The 26174-nt window shown below is 45.8% G+C and overlaps 2 protein-coding genes across 2 annotated transcripts in view; both read left to right on the top strand.

Moving 5' to 3' along the window:
* Positions 1-41: 41 nt before the first annotated feature.
* LOC308260247 (uncharacterized protein) lies at positions 42-14698 on the top strand (the record flags this gene model as incomplete). Its single annotated transcript, XM_080691556.1, is given in 13 exon segments — positions 42-47; positions 644-807; positions 2425-2525; positions 2638-2640; positions 3745-4011; positions 4619-4897; positions 5073-5351; positions 12002-12268; positions 12769-13047; positions 13223-13251; positions 13253-13502; positions 13755-13842; positions 14680-14698. Coding segments are annotated over 13 exon segments (2031 nt in total).
* A 6004-nt stretch (positions 14699-20702) lies between these two features.
* CD1E (CD1e molecule) overlaps positions 20703-26174 on the top strand; it is a gene marked incomplete at both ends in the record, with an annotated part of 26232 nt that continues 20760 nt past the window's right edge. Inside the window, 6 exons of the mRNA XM_080691555.1 lie at positions 20703-20775; positions 20888-20890; positions 21048-21314; positions 21972-22241; positions 22440-22718; positions 22974-23064. Coding sequence (XP_080547681.1) covers positions 20703-20775; positions 20888-20890; positions 21048-21314; positions 21972-22241; positions 22440-22718; positions 22974-23064 — 983 coding nt within the window. The remainder of the gene's footprint in view (positions 20776-20887; positions 20891-21047; positions 21315-21971; positions 22242-22439; positions 22719-22973; positions 23065-26174) is intronic.

Raw genomic sequence — 26174 nt, 5'->3', positions numbered from 1 at the left:
CATCGCATGGGGGTGGAAGGAGCGCAAAATAGGTTAGGGTGATGGGGGTGAGTTCTTAGGAGCAGAGGGCAGAGCAGTGGTTTCCATCAGATGTACCAAATTTTCATTTGTGCAGAAACAACACGTCCTGGATGTATATACATCATAGTGTCTGTGACTCACAGGACTGCCGTTTACGCTTAAAACCTGTTGAAAGTGTAAATCTTATGTGTTGCTAACACACACACACACACACACACAGCATCACTGCAAATAATATAGGAAGAAATATAGGAAGAGGTGAAAAGTCTTAGGCGATGGATAGACGTTGTGGTCTTGATGGCGGTGATAGTTTCTGGCATGTGTATTTATCCCCAAACACATTAAATTATATGTATTATGGATGGACAGCTGTTTACGTGTCAATCATAACCTGAATAAAGTGGTGAAAATTAAAAAGATGAGTTTTTACCTAGAGCATCACCTGGGCTCACCATCTGTGACCACAAAATGGGATGTTGTCGTTTCGACACCCAAATCATACTGACCCCAATTTGCGCCTCTGCAGCAGCGTCGCTTAGGCTCACACCCTCATCTTTCAGCATCACTTTGCAAGCAGCATCTGCTTTATGTTTTCCCCTCCGGTTCATGCCCCATCTACCAGCTCCGTGCCAACCACACTGCTGCCTCGGAGCTGCTGGCAGCCACATGTGAAGATGGTATCTGGACCAAGGGTTGGACTGCCAGTTTCTCTCATGCGTCTCCTCCCCAAAGACACCGCATCTGGGGCGCATTTAGGGAGACCTGCTCCGTGGAGAGGCACAAGAGGTGGGTGACTCCTGAGTCTCTTGTCTGCTTTGACAGCGGGCTCCGGGAGCATCTCACCCACGTGGTCTCCCAGCACTGTCTGTGTGCAGTAACAGCATCGGATTCTCGTCTGCTTCTTGGGATTTAGTAAAAACATTTTTTTTTCTGACTTTTTTTTTTTAGGTTCATTTGCCTGGCTATGTTACTTCCCATCAATAAATGACGGCAAGGGATTTTCATCAACACCACTGGAGACAGTCTTTCCAGTTTGGTCACTCTTAAACACTAGTAGCTGCACCCGTTTGTCACTGAATAGCATTTGTGTGTGTCCCCAACGCAGATTCTACACTTAGAGGTAGAAGAGGAATTCCTTTTGGGGAGGGGATTGGTTGCTGTGTGTACAGATGTTTGTATCAATCTGAGACTCAGGACAATATATAAGAACATTATTATTATTTTTTTGTGGTACTGGGGATTGAACTCAGAGGCATTCTACCTCCGAGCTGCACCCCAGTCCTATTTTTATATTTTGAAACAGGTTCTCACTAGACTGATGAGAGTCTTCCTACTTCCTGAGGCTGTCCTCCAACCTGCCATCCTCCTGTCTCAGGCTCCCAAGTGCTGGGGTTACAAATGTGCACCACCACACTCAGTTTTAAGATAACTTAAACTTTCTAATAAATGAACTTCGAACCTCACTGCAATCTACAACACACACACACACACACACACACACACACGCTAGAAGTGCAAACACTACCACCAAAATTATTATTTAAAAGTATAAAAGTATATACTCTGAACCCTTCTTGCTTTTGCCCGTGATTCTCCTCCTCCTCTCCCTCCCCACGTCCCTGCCAACATTCAACACTTTTCCTCTACAAACTCAAGCCCCAACTCTCTGGCTGCCAGAAATCTAGGAAATAGCTGGTTTTCCCATCCTTTCTCATTTACTGGCAAAACAGCAGTCCTGTCACACACCCAAACTGACTTTTGAGTACGTGGCCAGAGACAGTCTAGACTGGCACCTCCCATTCCACAGAAACAAAAACTATTAATGATACAGAAAACCTTTTAAAATTACTGTGATCGTCATGGTACGGCTTGTGGGCCAGGACAAAATACTTGCAAACTCTTCATCTGACAAAGGACTAATGTCAGACTCTACAAGAAATTAAAAAACAAACTTAATAATAAAGACCAACAATCCAATTAAAAGTGGGAGAATGATCCGAAGAGACCTTTCTCAAAGAAAGACACACAAATGGCCAACAAGTAGAATCTGAAGAGCTCAGGGCAGGTTACAGCAGACTGGAGCCGAGCAGCCTTGATGTACCTATCTTCTCGGCAGACGTGTGCACAGAGTCTCAAGAAGGTGAAGTGATCTTCCACAGCCACACAGGGCTTTTCTGAGCTCATCTGCAGGAAGCCGAGGGCTTGGAGAGACGCTGGAGGCCAAGGATGTAAGAGTCCAGGCTGAGGGGAACTGAGAGATGGGGCCGCATCCCGGGCCCTGAGAGGCACATCTTTTCTCGGGTGCACAATTTATATGAGGGAGGGACTTGTGAGTGGCGAGAGAGGAAGTAACCCAGGGAGCTGAGGGAGAGGGTGCTGAAGTCAGAGATCAAGGTGCCGCAGAGGAGGCATCGTCTCCAGAGACATGCTGCTGCTGCTGCTGCTGCTGCTGCTGCTGCTGGTTCATATGGCAGCTGTCTTCCCAGGCGGTGACAAGCAGGATGGTAAGAGCCTCTGTGGCAGGTCCCTGAACTGGGTCACAGCAGCTGCACTTACCCCGGGGCTCTGGGACCCTGAGGACTCCTGGCCTCCTGCTCCAGCCTCTTCCCCATGCAGGAGGTGAGGCTGGGCCAGAGGCTCGGGCTCTCAAATGTGTGAGGCTTTTTGGTTTTGTAGACCTGTGTATCTTAATTACTATCATCATCATCATCATCATCATCATCATCATCATCATCACTAGTGATTGAATTCAGGATCACTCTACCACTGACTTACATACCTTGGCCTATTTATTTTTTTAATTTTTATGTTTTGGTACTGGGGATTGACCGGTGACCTTCTGCCTCTGAGCTACACTCCCAGCACTATTTTATTTTTTATTTTAAAATAGGTTCTTTGCATCTGGGTTTGATAGCCCATGCCTGTAATTCTAGGACTGAGACAGGCAGAGACAAGAGGGTCGCAATTTGGAGGATACCCTCAGCAAATAGAGTCCCTCATCAACCTAACTGACCTTGCTTAAAAATATAGGGCGGGGTCTCACTAAGTTGCAAAGGGCCTCACTAAGTACCTGAGGCTGTCAAAATAAAGATTCAGAAATAGGGCTGAGGCAGCTGGGCGTGATGGCCCATGCCTGTAATCCCAGCATTCAGGAGGCTGAGACTGGAGGATCACAGTTTGCGGACAGCCACAGCTACTTAGTGAGGCCCTTTGCAACTTAGTGAGACCATGTTTCAAAATAAAGAATAAAAAATAGGGCTCAGGGTATAGCTCGGAGATAGAATATCCCTGAGTTCCATCACCAGTACTGAAAAAAAAAAAAAAAAGGCCTGGAGGTGTATTTTGAAGGTAGAGGCTCCTGTTTTCAATCCCCAGTACACACACACACACACACACACACACACACACACACACACACACACAGTCTCCAGGCATGTGCCACCACACCTAGCTTATATTTTTCTTTTGAAACAAGGTCTGGATAAGTTTCCCAGACTGGCCTCCAACCTGGAATCCTCCCGTCTCAGCCTCTTGAGTAGCTGAGATCAGAGGCTGGTACCGTGGCAACTGGCTCCTGAATTTTATCAATATTCATGCTTCCCCACCCCCTCCTGCCTCTCCCTCTCTCTTCGTGGTCTCTTCCTCCTTCTCCTTCCTTCCTTCCTTCCTTCCTTCCTTCCTTCCTTCCTTCCTTCCTTCCTTTCTTCCTTTTTCCCTTTCCAGACTTCCAGGGACCAACCTCTTTCCATGTCATCCAAATCTCATCCTTTGCCAACGACTCCTGGGCACAGATTCAAGGCTCGGGCTGGCTGGGTGACTTGCAGATTCACGGCTGGGACAGTGTCAAAGGCAACGCCATCTTGCTGAAGCCCTGGTCGAAGGGCAACTTCAGCGATGAGGAGGTCCTGGAGCTGGAGGAGATATTTCGAGTCTACCTTGTTGGATTTAACCTAGAAGTGCAGAAACGTGTGGGTGAATTTCAGTTGGAGTGTAAGTAGCGTCTCAGGCCCTGGGCCCCAAGGACTTGTCTTCTCTCTTGCTGCAGGGCAGGCTCCTCCTCCTCCTCCTCCTCCTCCTCCTCCTCCTCCTCCTCCTCCTCCTCCTCCTCCTCCTTCCCGCTTCCCCCTTCCCCTCCCCCAGCTGCTGTAGAGCAGGCTCCTAGCTGACTCCACAGCCCGGTGCCCCTGGCTCTGCGATGGCCCCTCCTAGATGGAGGATTCTGTGACAGTCCTTGGTCTGTCTGCTACAAAACTTAATCCTTGTTTCCCTCCCTGTGTCTGGCAGACCTCCAGTGTGGCTGTCTCCTCTCGGCCGGCCCTCCCTCCTCTCATGTGACCCTGTGTGGTCTCTGGGATGCTGAGCTTGTGACTGCGTGGTGCCGTCCTCTTGCTCACAGGTGCCCTCCCACCAACCTTCCTCTGTACCTCAGTCCCTCCTTCCTGCTCTTCTTTCTGAAATTCTCCAAAGCTGTCGTTATTTGGCCTTCTCATTTCGCATCCTGACATTTCAAAACACCCAGAATCACAGTCCTGTCTCCTCCCCACGCACCTTGCTTGTTTGACGGTTGATAACTTTTCTCCTCTTCCCTTCCACACAGACCCCTTTGAGTTCCAGGGCATAGCAGGCTGTGAGGTGCATCCTGGGGGTGCCATCACGAGCTTCTTCTGGGGAGCTTTAGGAGGACAGGATGCCCTGAGCATCCAGAATGCTACCTGCGTGCCAGCCCCAGAAGGCGGCAGCAGGGCACAGATGTTCTGCAAATTGATGGCTCAGAACAAAGGTATCTGTGAGGTAGTGGAAAACCTGCTTGTACACACCTGCCCCCGGTTCCTCCTGGGTGTCCTGGCAGCAGGCAAGAAGGATCTGCAGAGGCAAGGTTAGTCCTGCTCTGATTTACTTTCTAAAGACTGGTGGGGACCTAAGGAAAGGGGCTTCGTAAAGATGTATTTTGTTCAAAGGAGCAGAGGGGCCAGTGCCTTACCTTTTGGGTCCTGAGCCCTCTGCTCTGGGCTACCACCCTAGGGTGACACTCTCCCGCCCTTCCTGTCCAGTGAGGCCTGAGGCCTGGCTGTCCAGCGGCCCCAGCCCGGGGCCCGGCCGTCTGCTGCTGGTCTGCCACATCTCTGGCTTCCACCCCAAGCCCGTGTGGGTGATGTGGATGCGGGGTGAGCAGGAGCTGCCGGGCACTCATCCAGGTCCCTTCCTGCCCCACGTGGATGGCACGTGGTATCTTCGAGTGACCCTGGACGTGGCGGCCGGGGAGGCGTCTGGCCTGAGCTGCCGGGTGAAGCACAGCAGCCTGGGAGGGCAGGACCTCGTCCTCTACTGGGGTGAGAGAGGCCGCGGCCAGCTGGAGGGGAGAGGGGTCCTCGGGCTCAGAGGGAGGGAATGGGATGGAAAGGGGAGAGAGGAGAGAAAAACTGGAGCAGAGTAGGGGCTAAAGAAAGAGGAGAGGGAGATGGAGAGGGAAGGGAGAAGAAAAAAGATTTAGAGGATGAAGGAAACAGCTGGGCAAAAGACAGCCAAGGAAAGCGTGTCTGGGATTTTACGTGACAGCCAGTGTTCCTCTCCCAATGGCAGGGCGCTCCCTCTCCACTGGCCTGATCATCTTGCTAGCTCTTGTGACCTGTTTGATCTTGGTGGGTTTTGCATTATGTTTTTGGAGGTGCAGGTGAGTTGGTATTTTTTATATTTTTCCCTCTCCAGTTCTCATTCTGTATTCATCTACAGACAACACATTGACCTCCATCTTTTCACCAAAACTCTTCTCAATTCCCATCTCTTGTGTAGAGGTACTTTAAAAAATTGTAAAATACACATAGCAGAAAATGTGCCATCTTTACCTTTTCAGTGTCATCCATCCATCCATCCATCCATCCATCCATCCATCCATCCATCCATTAATCCATCAATTCATCCAGCCACGTATCCATCCATCCATCCATCCATCCATCCATCCATCCATCCATCCATTAATCCATCAATCCATCCAGCCACGTATCCATCCATCCATCCATCCATCCATCCATCCATCCATCCATCCATCCATCCATCTATCCATCCATCTGTCTATGCATCCATCCACATAGTTTGCATCTTTTGCCACGATCTATCTCTAGGACCTCTTTCTACTTGTAAAATGAAGACCCAGTTCCCACTAGCAAACTGATCACCATTCCCCTCCTCCCAAGTGCCTCGTGGGCAGCAATCTACTGTCTGTCTCTATCAGCCTCACTACCCTGTGTAGCACAGGCATCCATGGACGCATCTTGCACTGCACATCTTGAGCTGCTTTATTTCACTTAGGGATATGTCCTGTAGTTCATCTCTGCTCTACCATATGCCGGAATCCCCTTCTTTCTTAAGGCAGAGCGAGACTCCATTGCATGCATATGCACCACAGTTTTGTCTGCCTCTTCACCTGTCAATGGACTCTTGGGCTCTTTCTCCCTCAGCCATTGTGACTGATGCAGACATGAGGATGGACATACACATATCTCTCACATGGAGCTGTTTTTGTCTTGTTCCCTTGACAGGTCTTACCAGGACATCTAGAGAGAGCCCATCTTGCCTTCTCCCTACGTGGGAGAAATACAGGAAGGCGATAAACTGGTGTCATCCCAGGAGTCAACGCTGTTACATTTCATCAAATAATCATTGTTTTAAATTAAACCAGAGTTACCATAGATTGCAAGATAGACACATTTATGAACAAGAAAATAGCCTGGCCTGGTGGGGCACGCTTGTAATCCAAGTACATGGGAGGCTGAGACAGGAGGAGCGCAGGCCCACGGCCAGCTTCAGCTACTTAGTGAGGCCTCCATAACTTAGTGAGGCCCTGTTTCAAAATAAAGAATAAAAAGTAGGGCTCGGGTTGTGGCTGGGAGAATGAATGCCCCTGGGTTCAATCCCAGTACCACAAAACAAACAAACAAATAAATAAATACACAAATAAAAAAACAAGCAAAAATAATTAAGAGCTGTGAATTTGTGTTAAGATGGTAACGCCGTAGGATCCACCCAGTTTTCACCATTTCTTCAGTTCATCTTTTGCACTTCTCAGTATGAAAAAGTGTCTCCTAGCTTTATTCTGTTAATGTGACTCCCCCTCACTGATTATGACCTTATCATTTTTTGTTATTTTTCTTCCTTCCAGTTTCCTTGGTTTGGACTTAATTGCTTTTTTCTAACTTCATGAGGTAGATTGGTAACTAACTTATTTTCACCACTATTTCCCATATGTGTCGAAAGGCTACAAACCTCCTTTAAGCATGGCTTGTGTGTGTCTGGACCCATGATATGCTGTGTGGCCCTTGTGAGTTCAGTTTGTCTCCTTTTAATGCTCATTTTTGATAGATTTGTTCCTTATTCTTTGTATTTCTGAATTCCTAGAACGGTGGAGTTTTCCTGTCACATGGTAAATCATTGATTTTGCTTAATTCAATGGCATCAGAAAAACGTACTTTCTTGGTTTCAGCCTTTGAAATTTATTTATATTATTTTATAGACTAATATCATCTTATAAATAAATATTGCCTATTTAATTGAAGAAAATTTTGATCCATTAAATGAAAAAGCCATTGAAACATCATTCACACTGAGAGTTCTAACACACAATGATGAAGGGGATTGTAATAAATAGAACCCTCACACCAAGGCCAGACATAGCAAAACCAGGAGAACACAGAGTCATATCCACAGGGTGTCTTTTTTTTTTTTTTTTTTTGGTGGTACTGGGGTTCCTGGAAGCCCTTCTACCTCCGGGATACACTCCGATGGGCTACACTCCCAGGCCTATTTTTTACTTTTAAGTGGAAACAGGGTCTCTTAAGCCAACAAGGCTGGCTCTGAACCAGCGCGATCCTCCTGTCTCCGCCTCCCAAGCATGGGGATTACAAGTGTGCGCCACTACGCCCAGCCAACACAGGTGTCTTTTAATGTTATCTTCCTGCTTTTTGTTTTCCTTGTTTCAAAATAAAAACACTGTAATGGATTTATCTGAGTGATGGCCTGGACCAGTAGGGTGTGGCTAGAATGGGTTGGTTCCTGGGAGGTGTGATCTTGATGATTATATATGATTCCTCCTCCCCCGTTCTCTCTTGTTTACATTAATAAATGTCAATACAATAATATTGGGAGACAACTTTAACCTACCTCTCAAACCACCAGATTGATTTTACAGACAAAACATCAGTAATGATTTTTCAGACCTAAGAACACTATAAACTATATGGATATAATAGACCTATATAGAATATTCCATGTAGCAACAGATGAATGCACTTTCTTTTCTGCTGCTCATGGAAACTTCTCCAAAAGAGACCAGATTCTTGGCTACAAAACAACTACCAGAAAATTACAAAAAGTGTAGTAAGATTCTTTGCATCTTTTCAGGCCATGATGAAAGTAGAAACAAATACCAGGAAAACCCAAAGGAATTACATAAGCATTGGAGATTTAAAGATCTACTTTTGAAGGAGGACTATATCATAGACGAAAGAAGGAAGAAATTTAAGAATGTCTAAAACTAAGTGAAAATAGAAAAGAACTTACAGAAATGTATGGAACACTTTGAAGGCAGGTTTAAAAAGAAAGTGTATAGCCTTGAGTGCCCACATAAGATGCCCAGAAAGTTACTAAATAAACTGAGATGTCAATTGAATGCTTAAGCAAAAAGAATGTTGAAGGGACAGGGCATTAACTGGAAAACAAGATGTCCTTGGTGGTCTGGGCCCCCTGACCGGCCCATAAGTCAAGATGACATTTTGGTGGTTAACAACTCTCGAAGCATTCCGAGAAGTTAAGGAAAGCATGTCTGAATATAAAGCTTTGTGGAAAGACAACTGCCCGGGAGTAGTAGTAACCAATCCCCGGTGAACAGCTCACCCTAAAGGTTCTCTCGACCAATCGCGGTCAAGGTCAGGCAGGACAGATGCCCAATCAGCAGAGGCTCTTTGTCTAAAAAGGTATAAAGATAGAGACTAAGGTGTGCTCAGGGCTCCGGTACTGAACCGCTGTGTCGGTTTATGTTGGGCGCCCAAGCTTAAGCTTGAATAAAGTCGCTTCTGCTGTTGCATATGGATTTGGCTTCTTGGTGGTCTCTCCAGGACAAAGGGTCTGGCCATAACAAAACAACATTTTTTTTCTTGTGGTACCAGGGATGAGACCCAGTAGTATTCTACCTCAGACCTACACCCCCATCTTTATGTTTTTAATCTTTTTGTTTTTTTTTTGGAAACAGGATCTGACTGAGTTGTGAAGGGCCTCGCTAAGTAGCTGAAGCTGTCTGTGAACTGCTATCCTTTGGTCTCCTCCTCTCCCAAATAAACAACTTAATGATACACTCCAAGGCTCTGGAAAAATAGGCATAGGCTCATCCCAAACCCAATGGAAGGCAGGAGATAATTAATATCAGAGCAGAATTCAATGTACTAGAGAATAAAACAAGACCTAAGATCAACAAAACAAGACCTTGATTCATCTCTAGAATCTCTTTCAACTTGCAAAATGGAAACCCAGTTCTTATCAGCAAACGACTCATGATCTCCATTCCCTGGCCCAAGTGGGGATCACCCTGCTTCCCTGTTTTATCAAATTCACTACCAGGTGTAGTTCTCTTTTGGTGTGAGCATTCTATTTATTATGGCCCTCTTTATTACATTGTGTTTAATTGTAGGTATGAATAACTTTATTATTGACTGGTCTGAAAATCTTCTAAGTTCAGTGGTTTCATAATTGTTTCATTATATTCTGTTTGATGAACAAATAAAGGAAAGTAAAACAAGAGAAATATTTTTCTTCCTGTTTTCAGTTGGTTGGTTCCCTCGTCGACATGATACCTACTACTTCTTCTCCAGCATCGTGGTAAATTGACCCGTATTATAGTTGGAGAATTTGATGAAATAGGAGTCGTTATGAAAGTGAAAACCAAAAAAGACTAAGATCAGGAGACCAGACAAGGCAGGTGAGACAGGAGAAAGGGGTGCTGAGAACACTGGGAAGGAGGAGACGGAGCCTGAGAAGAGAGTTGGTGAAGGGAGAAGCAGACTGGGTGAAGAAGCTGAGAGGATCCTTCACTGCAGGTGACAGCAGACTGGAAGCCCAGCATCCTTGATGTCGCTGTCTTCTCGACAGACGTGTGCACAGAGTCTCAGGAAGGTGAAGTGACCTTCCACAGCCACACAGGGCTTTTCTGAGCTCATCTGCAGGAAGCTGAGGGCTTGGAGAGACGCTGGAGGCCAAGGACGTAAGAGTCCAGGCTGAGGGGAACTGAGAGATGGGGCCGCATCCCGGGCCCTGAGAGGCGCATCTTTTCTCGGGTGCACAATTTGTATGAGGGAGGGACTTGTGAGTGGCGAGAGAGGAAGTCACCCAGGGAGCTGAGGGAGAGGGTGCTGAAGTCAGATCAAGGTGCCGCGGAGGAGGCATCGTCTCCAGAGACATGCTGCCGCTGCTGCTGCTTCTGGTTCATATGGCAGCTGTCTTCCCAGGCGATGACAAGCAGGATGGTAAGAGCCGCTGTGGCAGGTCTCTGAACTGGGGTCACATCAGCTGCACTTACCCCGGGGCTCTGGGACCCTGAGGACCCCTGGCCTCTTGCTCCAGCCTCTTCCCCATGCAGGAGGTGAAGCTGGGTCAGAGGCTCGGGCTCTCAAGTGTGTTAGGCTTTTTGGTTTATCACTCTACCACTGACCTACATACCTTGCCATATATATATATTTGCGGGTCTGGGGATGGAACCCAGGGACATTTGACCTCCAAGCTACACACCCTGCCCTATTTTTTAATTCTTTTTTTATTTTTGAAACCGGGTCTCACTAAGTTGCGCACATCCTCACTAAGTAGCTGAGGCTGTCCGTGAACTGCAATTCTCCAGTTTCAGCCTCCCGAATGCTGGGATTACAAGCGTGCACCACCACGCCTGGCTTGTATTTTTTTTTTTTAATATTTATGTTTTGGAACTGGGGATTGACCGGTGACATTCTACCTCTGAGCTACACTCCCAGCACTATTTTATTTTTTATTTTAAAATAGGTTCTTTGCATCTGGGTGTGATAGCCCATGCCTGTAATTCTAGGACTTAGACAGGCAGAGAGAAGAGGAATGCAAGTTGGAGGATACCCTCAACAAATAGAGTCTCTCATCAACCTAACAGACCTTGTTTTAAAAAAATAGGGCTGGGTCTCACAAAATTGCAAAGTGCCTCACTAAGTAGCTGAGGCTGTCAAAGTAAAGATTAAAAAATAGGGCTGAGGCAGCTGGGGGTGGTGGCCCACGCCTGTAATCCCAGCATTCAGGAGGTTGAGACCAGAGGATCGCGGTTTGTGGACAGCCTCGGCAACTGAGGCCCTTTGCAATTTAGTGAGACCATGTTTCAAAATAAAGAATAAAACATAGGGCAGGGGGTGTAGCTTGGAGGTAGAGGCTCCTGGGGTCAATCCTGAGTACACACACACACACACACACACACACACACACACACACAGTCTCCAGGCATGTGCCACCACACCTAGCTTATATTTTTCTTTTGAAACAAGGTCTGGATAAGTTTCCCAGACTGGCCTCAACTTGGAATCCTCCTGTCTCAGCCTCCTGAGTAGCTGGGATCAGAGGCTGGTACCGTGGCATCTGGCTCCTGAATTTTTATCAATATTCATGCTTTCCCACCCCCTCATGCCTCTCCCTCTCTCTTCATGGTCTCTTCCTCCTTCCACTTTCTTTCTTTCTTTCTTTCTTTCTTTCTTTCTTTCTTTCTTTCTTTCTTTCTTTCTTTCTTTCTCTTTCCCTTCCTCTTTCTTTCTTTCTTTCTTTCTTTCTTTCTTTCTTTCTTTCTTTCTTTCTTTCTTTCTTTCTCTTTCCCTTTCTTTCTTTCTCCCTCCCTCCCTCTCTCCCCTTCCTTCCTTCCTTCCTTCCTTCCTTCCTTCCTTCCTTCCTTCCTTCCTTCCTTTCTTTCTTCCTTTCTTCCTTTCTTTCTTTCCAGACTTCCAGGGACCGACCTCTTTCCATGTCATCCAAACCTCATCCTTTGCCAACGCCTCCTGGGCACAGATTCAAGGCTCGGGCTGGCTGGGTGACTTGCAGATTCACGGCTGGGACAGTGTCAAAGGCAACGCCATCTTCCTGAAGCCCTGGTCGAAGGGCAACTTCAGCGATGAGGAGGTCCTGGAGCTGGAGGAGATATTTCGAGTTTACCTTGTTGGATTTAACCTAGAAGTGCAGGAACGTGTGGGTGAATTCCAGTTGGAGTGTAAGTAGTGCCTCAGGCCCTGGGCCCCAAGGACCTGTCTTCTATCTTGCTGCAGGGCGGGCTCCTTCCTCTTCTTCTTCCCACTTCTCCCTTCCCACAACCTCACACGGATGCTGGTGTAGAGCAGGCTCCTCGCTGACTCCACAGCGGTGGTGACAGTCTTTGGTCTGTCTGCTGACACCCTTGTGTCTGGCAGACCTCCAGTGTGGCTGTCTCCTCTCTGCCCTCCCTCCTCTCATGTGACCCTGTGTGGTCTCCGGGATGCTGAGCTTGTGCCTACGTGGTGCCGTCCTCTGGCTCACAGGTGCCCTCCCGCCAACCTTCCTCTGTATGACCCCCCTCCCTCCTGATCTTCCTTCTGGAATTCTCCAGATCTGTCATTATTTGGCCTCATTTCCATCCTGACACTTCAGAACACCAAGAACTGTGCTCCTGTCTCCTCCTCACGCACCTTGCTTGTCTGCCGATTGATAACTTTTCTCCTCTTGCCTTCCACACAGACCCCTTTGAGATCCAGGGCATAGCAGGCTGCAAGCTGCACCCTGGGGGTGCCATCATGAGCTTCTTGTGGGGGGCTTTAGGAGGACAGGATGCCCTGAGCATCCAGAATGCTACCTGCGTGCCAGCCCCAGAAGGCGGCAGCAGGGCACAGAAGTTCTGCACCTTGATCACTCAGTATAAAGGTATCTGTGAGATCGTGGAAAACCTGCTTGTACACACCTGCCCCCGGTTCCTCCTGGGCGTCCTGGCAGCAGGCAAGACAGATCTGCAGAGGCAAGGTTAGTCCTGCTCTGATTTACTTTCTAAAGACTGGTGGGGACCTAAGGAAAGGGGCTTCGTAAAGATGTATTTTGTTCAAAGGAGCAGAGGGGCCAGTGCCTTCCTTGTGGGCTCCTGAACCCTGTGCTCTGAACCACCACCCTAGGGTGACACTCTCCTGTCTTTCCTGTCCAGTGAGGCCCGAGGCCTGGCTGTCCAGCGGCCCCCAGTCCGGGGCCCGGCCGTCTGCTGCTGGTCTGCCACGTCTCCGGCTTCCACCCCAAGCCCGTGTGGGTGATGTGGATGCGGGGTGAGCAGGAGCTGCCGGGCACTCAGCCAGGTCCCTTCCTGCCCCACGTGGATGGCACGTGGTATCTCCGAGTGACCCTGGACGTGGCGGCCGGGGAGGTGTCCGGCCTGAGCTGCCGGGTGAAGCACAGCAGCCTGGGAGGGCAGGACCTCGTCCTCTACTGGGGTGAGAGAGGCCGGAGCCAGCTGGAGGGAGAGGGGTCCTCAGGTTCAGAGGGAGGATCTAGGATGGATGGGGAGGGAGAAGGAGAGAAAAGTTGGAGTACAGAGGGGGCTAAAGGAAGAGGAGAGGGGAGATGGAGAGGGATGGGAGAAGAAAAAATATTTAGAGGATAAAGGAAACAGCTGGGCTATAGACGGCCAGGGAATGGGTGTCTGTTATTTCACCTGACATCCTGTGTCCCTCTCCCAATGGCAGGGCGCTCCCTCTCCACTGGCCTCATCATCTTAGCTTTCGTGACCTGTTTGATCTTGGTGGGTTTTGCATTATGGTTTCGGAGACACAGGTGAGTCGTTTTTTTTTTTTTTTTTAATCTTTTCCCCCCTCTCCAGTTCTTTTTCTGTATTCATCTACAGACAATACATTGACCTCCATCTTTTCACCAAAACTCTTCTTAATTCTCATCTCTTGTGTGGAGCTACTTTAAAAAATTGTAAAATACACAAAGCAAAAAATGTGCCATCTTTAACATTTCAGCATTATCCATCCCTCCATCCCTCCATCCATATATCCATTTATCAATTCATCTATCCCTCCATACATCTATCCATTAATCCATCAATCCATCCAGCTACCTATCCATCCATCCATCCATCCATCATCTATCCATCTATTTACTCCATCCATCCATCCATCCATCCATCCATCCACCCACATAATTTGCATGTTTTGCCATGATCTATCTCTAGGTCCTCTTTCAGCTTGTAAAATTGTTTATTTATTTATGTATTTGTTTCCCACTAGCAAACTGATCACCATTCCCCTCTGCCCACGTGCTATGTGGGCAGCACTCTACTGTCTGTCTCTATCAGCCTCACTACCCCGTGTAGCACACACATATGTGGACTCATCCTGCATTGCACATTTTAGAGCTGCTTTATTTCATTTAGGCATATGTCCTGTAGTTCATCTCTGCTCTACCATATGCCAGAATCCCCTTCTTTCTTAAGGCAGAGCGAGACTCCATTGCATGCATATGTACCACAGTTTTGTCTGCCTCTTCACCTGTCAATGGACTCTTGGGCTCTTTCTCCCTCAGCCATTGTGACTGATGCAGACATGAGGATGGACATACACATATCTCTCACATGGAGCTGTTTTTGTCTTCTTGTTCCCTTGGCAGGTCTTACCAGGACATCTAGAGAGAGCCCATCTTGCCTTCTCCCTACGTGGGAGAAATACAGGAAGGCGATAAACTGGTGTCATCCCAGGAGTCAACGCTGTTATATTTCATCAAATAATAATTGTTTTAAATTAAACCAGAGTTCCCATAGACTGCAAGATAGACACAATTTATAAACAAGAAAATAGCCTGGCCTGGTGGGGCACGCTTGTAATCCAAGTACATGGGAGGCTGAGACAGGAGAAGCGCAGGCCCACGGCCAGCCTCAGCTACTTAGCGAGGCCTCCATAACTTAGTGAGGCCCTGTTTCAAAATAAAGAATAAAAAGTAGGGCTCGGGTTGTGGCTGGGAGAATGAATGCCCCTGGGTTCAATCCCAGTACCACAAAACAAACAAACAAATAAATAAATACACAAATAAAAAAACAAGCAAAAATAATTAAGAGCTGTGAATTTGTGTTAAGATGGTAACGCCGTAGGATCCACCCAGTTTTCACCATTTCTTCAGTTCATCTTTTGCACTTCTCAGTATGAAAAAGTGTCTCCTAGCTTTATTCTGTTAATGTGACTCCCCCTCACTGATTATGACCTTATCATTTTTTGTTATTTTTCTTCCTTCCAGTTTCCTTGGTTTGGACTTAATTGCTTTTTTCTAACTTCATGAGGTAGATTGGTAACTAACTTATTTTCACCACTATTTCCCATATGTGTCGAAAGGCTACAAACCTCCTTTAAGCATGGCTTGTGTGTGTCTGGACCCGTGATATGCTGTGTGGCCCTTGTGAGTTCAGTTTGTCTCCTTTTAATATGTGTGTGTGTGTGTGTGTGTGTGTGTGTGGTACTGGGGTTCCTGGAAGACCTTCTACCTCCGGGCTACACTCCCAGACCTATTTTTACATTTTTATTTGGAAACAGGGTCTCCTAAGACAGCGAGGCTGACTTCGAACCTGCGCGATCCTCCTGTCTCCACCTCCCAAGCGCGGGGAGTACAAGTGTCGCCACCACGCCTGGCGTAATGCCCATTTTTGATAGATTTGTTCCTTATACTTTGTATTTCTGAATCCCTGAAATGGTGGAGTTTTCCTGTCACATGGTAAATCATTGATTTTGCTTAATTCAGTGGCATCAGAAAAACGTACTTTCTTGGTTTCAGCCTTAGAAAATTATTTATATTGTTTTATAGACTAACATCATCTCATAAATAAATCCTGCCTGTTTAATTGAAAGATTTTTGATCCACTAAGTGAAAAAGCCATTGAAACATCATTCACACCCGGAGTTCTAACACACAATGATGAAAGGGATTGTAATAAATAGAACCCTCACACCAAGGCCTGACATAACAAAACCACAAGAATGCAGAGTCATTGCCTACCGGATGTCTTTTAATGCTGTGTTCTTGCTGTTTTATTTTATTTTATTTTATTTTTTTGTTTCAAAAGAAAAAGGAGAAATATAAGAAGGCTAGAAACTGGTATCCTCCTTGGAGTCAATGTTGTTACATTTCACAAAAAGTCATTGTTTTAAATCAAATCATAGTTCTAATAGATCATAAGGTATTTCTTGTGTGTGTGTGTGTGTGTGTGTGTGTGTGTGTGTGTGGTACTGGGTTTCCTGGAAACCCTTCTACCTCCGGCCAACACTCCCAGTCCTATTTTATATTTTATTTGGAAACAGGGTCTCTTAAGCCAGCGCGCTGGCTTCGAACCTGCACGATCCTCCTGTCTCCACCTCCCAAGCGTGGGGATTACAAGCGTGTGCCACCACGCCCGGCAGGTACTTCTAATTTATAAAAAAGTAGAAAGATAATCAAGAGCTATGGATTGGTTTGAGATGGTATCATTGAAGGATCCACTCAGAATTCATAACTTTTTAGATGTATATTCTGTACTTCTTGTGACAAAAAAGTATTTCATAGACTCATTCTGGTATCACTGTTACTCACACTTACTGATTTTATGATCTTATCATTTTTGGTTATTTTATTTCTACCAGTTCTTTTGGTTTTGGTTTGATTTAAATTTCTACTTAAATGAGGTAGATTCATAACTAACTTTTTTCACCAATATTTTTTTCTTACGTGCTTAAAAGGCTGAATATGTCCTTTAAGTATGGTACGAGTGGATATCAGAATATTTGATATGCTGCTATTATGGTTAGATATAAATGCCCCATAGTTAGGTCATTTATTAACATTTGGAGCTGATATAATTGAGTCTTAAGGATTATAATCCTAGCAGTGGGTAAATCCACATTTTAAATCACTAATTTAGCTTAATGATGTCAGAAAAAGTATTTTGTATGGTTTCAGCCTTTGAGATTTGTTTACACTGGTTTTCAGGCAAACTTAATGTCCTATATAAATGTTCCCTGTTTACTGGAGAATGTTGTACATTTTACGTTGTCAAGAAGTTTAGTTCGACAATATTTGAGTTAGGTCAACTTAATTAACTTTGAGGTTGAAATTCAGTATAAAATGTTTGACTGAATGGCACACTAGAGGTCTTCACGACACTGTTAGGAGTTCTATCTCCTGTCTTGGCTGGAGCTGATCAGAGCAGTTGCATTATGAGAAACCAGCTCCATGGAACAGCCACATCTCCTTCCCCTGTATTGCTTTAATGGTACAAGGAAAAAGAGAACAATGAATTTTAGCCATTGAATGTAAGATCTCAGAGGCTGGGTATTGTGGCTGAAGAAGAGGAGGACATTGTGATGATGGGTGCTACAGAGCCCTTAAATGAACCAGTCACCATGCAGGTGTGGTGCGTTTCCACCTAAGCTGAGCTGTGCCTGTCTCGAGGGTTCAGGTGTGAGGCTATGGTTTGGCTGGTTTGTAGATTAGACCCAACTATATTATTGAAAATTATAATGATGTGGATAAAACATTGTATTAGTTTTCTGTCATTGAAGTGAAATGCTTCAAGACAATTAACTTATAAGAAAAAGTTTTATTTTCCTATTTTGGACTCTGGTGAAGGTGCTACATGGGGATGGTAGCGAGCATATGTCAGAACAAACAACTATGTCTCAGAGACAGAAAGCATAGAGAGAGGCGCGAAACGAGAGAGAGAGAGAGAGAGAGAGAGAGAGAGAGAGAGAGAGAGAGAGAAACAGAGAGGAAAGAGAAACAAAGAGAGAAGAGAAGAGAAAGAAGAGAGAGTGAGAGCGAGAGAGAAAGAGAGAAGAGAGAAACAGAGAGAGAAGAGAGAAGAGAGAAAAGAGAAAGAAGAGAGAGAGCGAGAAAGAGAAAGGAGAGATAATATTTTAATGGACAAATAAGATTCAGCAATATGCTATTACAAGAAACTCTTTACACCAGTGAAGATACATGATCTGAAAGTGAAGAGATGAAAAAAGACATTCTGCTCAAATGCAAACCAAAATCAAGTAGGAGATGTTACACTTGCATCAGCTAAAATACACTTTCTTTCAAAGCTGATGAAAGGAGGCAGAGAAGTTGACTGTGTAATTATATGGCAATCAGGTCAACAAGAAGATAGAGTAGTTTGTTTCACTTTACAGAGTTTGTTTGCTTTTGGACAAAAGCCAGGCTGGCACTTTTAAATCATAATGGAGAGAAGACAACATGTCAACATGAGAATATTTAAAAATTTGGGGATAAAATAAAACAATCTTACTTATGGCTAATAGACTTTGAAGAAGGTCTAGAAGCACAAAGGAGATTATTAACCTCTTCAGAGAAATGATATTAGAGAACTATCAAATATAGAAAATGAGATGGTTGTCTAGGATACATTTAGAATTCCAATAAGGCAATGTCAAAACTCTTATATCCAAAAAAGTAGATTTTTAAGTAAAAATGTATCAGATGAGAAAAAGTGGTCCATTTATTACTGATAAAAGGAATAATCCAGCAGGAAGATATAATGACAGTAAACATTTATGTGTGAAACATGGGCACACCCACCCTTTTTTTTTTTTTAGTACTGGGGATGGAACCCAGGGGCATTCTACCTCCAAGCTACACCCCCAGCCCTATTTATGATTCTTTATTTTGAAGCAGGGTCTCACTGAGTTGCAATGAGTCTCACTAAGTAGCTGAGGCTGTCTGTGAACTTTGATCCTCCTGTCTCAGCTTCCCAAATGTTGGGATTAAAAGTGTGCCAGCACACCTGGCTGGCGCACACACTCGTAAAAAACTCATTAGAACATTAAGACTCAGACCTCAATTCAATAGTATTGGGAGACTTTAACCTACCTCTCAAACCACCAGATCGATTTTACAGACAAAACATCAGTAAATACTTTTCAGACCCAAGAACACTATAAACTATATGGGTCTAATAGACATATATAGAATATTCCATCGAATAATGGGTGGATACACATTCTTTTCTGCTGCTCATGGGAACTTCTCCAAAGAGACCAGATTCTTGGCCATAAAACAACTACCAGAAAATTACAAAAAGTGTAATATAATTCCTTGCATCTTTACAGATCACGATGAAATAATGTAGAAATAAACACCAGAAAAATCCAAAGCAATTACATAAACATCAGAGATTTAGTGATATACTTTTGAGTGAGGGCTGGATCATAGATGAAATAAGGAATAAACTTAAAAATGACAAGAATTAAGTGAAAATAGAGAAAGAACATACAAAATTTTATGGAAAACTTTGAAGGCAGGTATAAAGAAAATGTATAGCATTGAGTGCCCACATAAAAAAACCCCAGAAAGTTACAAAATAAACAACTTTTTTTTTTTTTTTTGCGGTACCAGGGTTGGAACCCAGGAGTTCTACCTCCGACCTACACCGTCAGCCCTATTTTTTGGTCTTTTTATTATTTTTGAAACAGGGTCTGACTGAGTTTCAAAAGGCCTTGCTAAGTAGATGAGGTTGTCTGTGAACTGCGGTCCTCAGATCTCCCCCTCCGCCAAATAAGCAAGTTAATGACACACTTCTGGGCTCTGGAAAGATAGACATAGGCTCATACCAACCCCAATGGAAGGCAGGAAATTATTAAAATAAGAGCAGAAATCAATGTAATAGAAAATAAAAGACAGGTAAGGTCAACATAACAAAACCTTGATTCATCTGTAGAATCTCTTTCAACTTGCAAAATGGAAACCCAGTTCTTATCAGCAAACAATTTAAGATCCCCACTCCCTGGCCCAAGTAGGGACCACCCTGCTTCCCTGTTTTATCAAATTCACTACCAGGTGTAGTTCTGTTTTGGTGTGAGCATTCTATTTATTATAGCCCTCTTTATTACATTGTGTTTAATTGTAGGTATGAATAGCTTTATTATTGAATGGTTTGAAAATCTTTTAAGTTCAGTGGTTTCATAATTGTTTCATTATATTCTGTTTGGTGGACAAATAGAGGAAAGTAAAACAAGAGAAATATTTTTCTTCCTGTTTTCAGTTGATTGGTTCACTCGTCGACATGATATCTATTCCTTCTTCTCCAGCATCGTGGTAAATTGACCTGTATTATAGTTTGGAGAATTTGATGAAATAGGAGTCGTTATGAAAGTGAAAACCAAAAAAGACTAAGATTAGGAGACCAGACAAGGCAGGTGAGATAGGAGAAAGGGGTTCTGAGAAAACTGGGAAGGAGGAGACAGAGCCTGAGAAGAGTCGGTGAAGGGAGAAGCAGACTGGGTGAAGAAGCTGAGAGGATTCTTTACTGCAGGTGACAGCAGACTGGAAGCCCAGCATCCTTGATGTCACTGTCTTCTTCGGCAGATGAGTACACAGAGTCTCCGGAAGGTGAAGTGACTTTCCACAGCCACACAGGGCTTTTCTGAGCTCATCTGCAGGAAGCCGAAGGCTTGGAGAGATGCTGGAAGTCAAGGACTTAAGAGTCCGGGATGAGGGGAACTGAGAAATGGAGCGCATCCCAGGCCCTGAGAGTTGCGTCTTTTCTCTGGTGCACAATTTGTATGAGGGAGGGACTTGTGAGGGGCGAGAGAGGAAGTCACCCAGGGAGCTGAGGGAGAGGGTGCTAAAGTCAGAGATCAAGGTGCCGCGGAGGAGGCATCGTCTCCAGAGACATGCTGCTGCTGCTGCTGCTGCTGCTGGTGGTTCATATGGCAGCTGTCTTCCCAGGCGGTGACAAGCAGGATGGTAAGAGCCTCTGTGGCAGGTCCCTGAACTGGGTCACAGCAGCTGCACTTACCCCGGGGCTCTGTGACTCTGAGGACCCCTGGCCTCCTGTCCACCCTCTTTCCCCATGCAGGAGGTGAGGCTGGGCCAGAGGCTCTGGGCTCTCCACATGCCAGGTCTCAAGTTTCTGCCCATGCTGGGGTCTGTTTCCTGTATCTTTTCAATTCCCAGATCCGTGCTGCCCCTCCCCCTCCTACTTCTCTACCCATCATCTCTCCTTCATTTTTTTGCAGCCTCCCCGGGGCCACCCTCCTTCCATGTCATGCAGATCTCGTCCTTTATCAACAGTACCTTAACACTAAATGAAGGCTCAGGCTGGCTGGAAGACCTGCAGATTCAGAGGTGGTACAGGAATAACGAGACAGCCATCTTCCTGACGCCCTGGTCCAAGGGCAACTTCAGTGATAAGGAGATCCTGGAGCTGGAGGAGATTTTCCGAATCTACTTCATTGTGCTTACTAGGGAAGTACGAGAGAATACTGCTGAATTCAGGCTGGAGTGTAAGCGCAGTGCTCAGGCCCGTAGAGCCCCAGGGACCTGGCTTCTCTCTGGATGCAGGGCAGCCTCTCCCTCTTTTTCCTGCTTCTTCTTAATTTCCCTGGCTCCACCTGCCCCTCTCTAACTCACACCCCAGTGCCCCTCATAGATGGAGGTCTCTGTGTCCAGCCTCTGCAAAACTTGCTCTGGTGTCTGGGCGACCTCCAGTGTGGCTTCCTCCTCCCATCCCTCCCTTCAGCCTTCTTCTCTGGTCCGACCTCCCCATGTGCCTTCTTTCTGGAAGGCTGTAGGTGCTGTAATTATTTGGCCTCGTCGTTGGTCACACAGACATTTATCCTCACCCAGCATCACAGTCTTTTTTTTTTTTTTTTTTTGCGGGTCTGGGGATGGAACCCAGGGGCATTTGACCTCTGAGCTACACCCCCTGCCCTATTTTTTATTCTTTATTTTGAAACCGGGTCTCACTGAGTTGCAGAGGGCCTCACTAAGTAGCTGAGGCTGTCCGCGAACCGTGATCCTCCGGGTCTCAGCCTCCCGAATGCTGGGATTACAAGCGTGCGCCACCACGCCCGGCTCTAGCATCACAGTCTTGTCTCCTTCCCGCACCCTTCTATTCCTCGTTTGCTGGCGAATAACTTTTCTGTTTCCCTTCTGCGCAGACCCCTTCGAGATCCAGGGCATCGCGGGCTGCGAGCTGCACCCTGGGGGTGCTGTGAGCTTCCTGCGGGGAGCTTTAAATGGGGAGGATTTCATGAGCATCAGGACAAGCTGGGCTTCCTCAGACGGTGACATCAGGGCAAAGAAGTTCTGTGCAGTAGTCACTAGTTACAGGACTTTGTGTGAGATCGTGGAAAACCTGCTCTTTCACACCTGCCCCCAGTTCCTCTCGAGCCTTCTGGCAGCAGGCATGGTGGATCTGCAGAGGCAGGGTGAGTGCTGCTCTCAGTACCTTTCTTTAAACCTTTTTAAACCCAAGAGTAAGAGGGTACCTAAGGAGAGGGAGGGGCTGTATCAATGACATATTTTGTTCAAAGGAGCAGAGGGGCCAGTGCCTTATCTGTGGGCTCCTGAGCCCTGTGCTTTGGGCCACCACCCTAAGGTGACACTCTCCCGCCCTTCCTGTCCAGTGAGGCCCGAGGCCTGGCTGTCCAGTGGCCCCAGCCCGGGGCCCGGCCGTCTGCTGCTGGTCTGCCACGTCTCCGGCTTCCACCCCAAGCCCGTGTGGGTGATGTGGATCCGGGGTGAGCAGGAGCTGCTGGGCACTCAGCCAGGTCCCTTCCTGCCCCATGTGGATGGCACGTGGTATCTCCGAGTGACCCTGGACGTGGCGGCCGGGGAGGCGTCTGGCCTGAGCTGCCGGGTGAAGCACAGCAGCCTGGGAGGGCAGGACCTCGTCCTCTACTGGGGTGAGAGAGGCCGGGCCGGCTGGAGGGGAGAGGGGTCCTCGGGTTCAGAGGGAGGATCTAGGATGGATGGGGAGGGAGAAGGAGAGAAAAGTTGGAGCAGAGTAGGGCTAAGGGAAGGGGGAGAGGGGAGATGGAGAGGGAAGAAGAGGAAGAGATGGAGCTTTAGAGGATGAAGGAAACAGCCGGGCAAGAGACGGCCATGGAATGGGTGTCTGGGATTTCACGTGACGGCCCGTGTCCCTGTCCCCATGGCAGGGCGCTCCCTCTCCACTGGCCTCATCATCTTGGCAGCTTTTGTGACCTGTTTGTTCTTGATGGGTTTTGCGTTATGGTTTCGGAGGCGCAGGTGAGGTTTTTTTTTATATATATTTTATTTCTCTCCAGTTTCTCACTGTTTCTACAATCACCCACATATACCTCTTCACTTCTATCTTCTTGACCACCATCTCCTATGTAGCGCTCACTTAAAAAATCATGGCGGCCGGGCGTGGTGACGCACGCTTGTAATCCCAGTACTTGGGAGGCGGAGACAGGAGGAGCACAGGTTCACCGCCAGCCTCAGCTACTTAGTGAGGCTCTCCCCAACAAAGTGAGACCCTGTTTCCAAATAAAGAATAAAAAATAGAATTGTGGGTATAGTTCAGAGGTAGAATGCTCCTGGGTTCAATCCCCAGTACTCCTCCCCCCCAAAATCATGTTAAACTGCAGTTGCCACGATACTTACCATCTTTACTATTATAGGTGCATTCGATGCATTCACTTGATTTTTTTTTTTATTAGCAGGGTCCATTTCCAGAATCTATTAGCTCAACATTCCCCTCCTCTTCCATGCCCTGGTGGGGATCGTAGTATTTCCATTTCTATTGATGTTGCTCCTCCATGGGATCATCCTCCCTTGCTCTTTTTTTTTTTTTTTTTTTTTTGGTGGTACTGGGGGTGGAACCCAGGGGCTTTCTACCTCTGGGCTATACTCCCAGACCTTTTTTATATTTTATTTTGAAACAGGGTCTCACTAAGTTGCTGAGAGCCTCACTAAGTAGCTGAGGCTGGCTTCAAACCCGTGCGATCCTCCTGTCTCAGCCTCCCAAGCGTGGGGATTACAAGCGTGCGCCACCACGCCTGGCTCCCTTGCTCATTTTTGGACAGGTTTATTTCACTTAGCTGTGTGTCCTCTAGGTTCATTTATTCTGTAGCACGTGCCAGAATTCCCTTACATTTTATGGTGATCAGAATTCCATCGCATGAGTATTCAGCAGATTTTATTTATCCCTGGATCCATTAAAGGCTCTTGTCTGCCTCACCCTTCCATTTTGTGAGTGCCTTGGCTATAAACAGGCACATAGACGTAGCTTGGAAAATAAAACCAAAGGCAACGTTTTTTAGTTCATTTTACACAGTCAAAAGCTGCATATTGTAACATCTGAATGAACAAGGGTGTCAGAACAACGCAACAAACAGCTGTGCTTTGTTCCTCTTTACAGGTTTTATCAGGGCATCTAGTGAGCGCACATCTTGTCTTCTCTTCCATTTGGAGGAAATATTAAAAAAAAAAATCCAGAATTGATGTTGTCTTCCCAGGAGTCCACCTTGGTACATTTCCTCAAAGTATCATTGTTTTTCTGACTCAGTCTGAGTTCCCATAGATAGTAAGATAACCCACAATTTATATACAAGCCAAAAGAAGAATTAGAAGCTGTGGATTGACGGTGTCGGCCACAGGCTCCACACAGATTTATTCAACTCCCAGGCACACACTCCACAGCCCTCGTGATTAAAGGTGTTTTACATCTTTTACTTAGTTAATGCTGTGACCCACTTATGGATCTTCAAGTGGCAACCCCCTCAAGTTTCTGTAATTATCTGTTTTGTTTGTAATGTACGCATGCTGAATTATTTTAGAAACATTTTGTTTAGGGTTTTATATTTATGTCCATTTAGTTGTTATGATATCCTTGTTCATTTCGCTGTTACAATATGGAGTTTTTGACTGTGTAAAATGATCTAAAAAACATTGCCTGTGTTTTAATTCTCCAAAATGTGGGACATTTTCTATGCTTTTATTTTTAATGTTTTTTTTGTTGTTGTTGTTAAAATTTGGTAGAACTTACCAGCGAAGCCTTATGTGTTCAGAAAGTGTTTTTGGAGAGATGTTTTCAATTCTGTGGCCAGTTTTTTAAAAAATAAATCTAACTCTATTCAGATTTTCCTTTTTTTGTGCCAGATGAATGGAATTAGTAATTCTTAAATATTCTGTACAGATTATCGAAATTGCCCAATGAGTTGTCAATGTCTTGTTAATATATTTCATTCAACATGCCGACACCTGCAGGGTTTGTAGCTGTGTGTTTTGTCTTTTTTGATAATGAACGTTTGCTTTCTTTTCCCTTCTTGTCCTCTCTCTTGGCTTGACAAGGCCCGGCAGTGCTATAGGTATTCAAACTGCTGACTCTCAACGTTGCTGGTTCTTTCTATGACCATATAATTCTCTTCACAGTTTTCTTCTTTCTTTTCTTTCTTTCTCTCTCTCTCTCTCTTTCTTTCTTTCTTTTTCTTCTTCTTCTTTTTTTTTTTTTGGTGGTACTGGGGATGGAACCCAGGGGCTTTCTACCTCTGGGCTATACTCCCAGACCCATTTTATATTTAATTGGAAACAGGGTCTCACTAAGTTGCTGAGAGCCTCACTAAGTAGCTGAGGCTGGCTTCGAACCTGTGTGATCCTCCTGTCTCAGCCTCCCAAGCGTGGGGATTACAAGCATGCGCCACCATGCCCGGCTTCTATCTTCTTTTGCTTTCTTTCTTTCTTTCTTTCTTTCTTTCTTTCTTTCTTTCTTTCTTTCTTTCTTTCTTTCTTTTTTTTTTTTGTGGTACTGGGGATGGAACCCAGGGGCATTCTACCTCTGAGCTACATCCCCAGCCCTATTTTTTATTTTTTATTTTGAAACAGGGTCTCACTGAGTTGCAAAGGGCCTCACTAAGTAGCTGAGCCTGGCCGCAAACCGCGATCCTCCTGTCTCAGCTTCCCCAATGCTGGGATCACAAGCGTGCGCCACCACGCCCGGCTTCACTTTAATTATTTCTAATGTATTGGTGTAGTCTCAAAGTTAGCTCATTTTTACCACTCTTTTCCCACATGTATTTTTTGTTTTCTTTTATTTTGTTTTTCGGTACTGGGGATAGAACTGAGGGGCATTCTATCTCTGAGCTACACCCCAGTCCCATTTTGTTTTATTTTTATTTTTTTTGGAACAGGGCCTCACTAAGTTGTGGAGGACCTTGCTAAGTTGCTGAGGCTGGCCTCAAACCTGCAACCCTCCTGTCTCAGCTTCCCAAGTATAGGGATTACAGGTCCACACCAACACTCCCACTTCCATTTTGTTTTAAGGGCTCAGAACTTCCTTTCAGCAGGACTTCCGCGCACATCAGATAATTTTCTACGCTGCATTGAGTTGCTTTTTT

The sequence above is a fragment of the Muscardinus avellanarius genome (genome assembly GCF_963383645.1).
Source record: "Muscardinus avellanarius genome assembly, chromosome: 3".
Classification (NCBI taxonomy): Eukaryota; Metazoa; Chordata; class Mammalia; order Rodentia; family Gliridae; genus Muscardinus; species Muscardinus avellanarius.
Note: the sequence above shows the minus strand (reverse complement) of the source record. Positions and strands in the feature narration are given on the sequence as shown.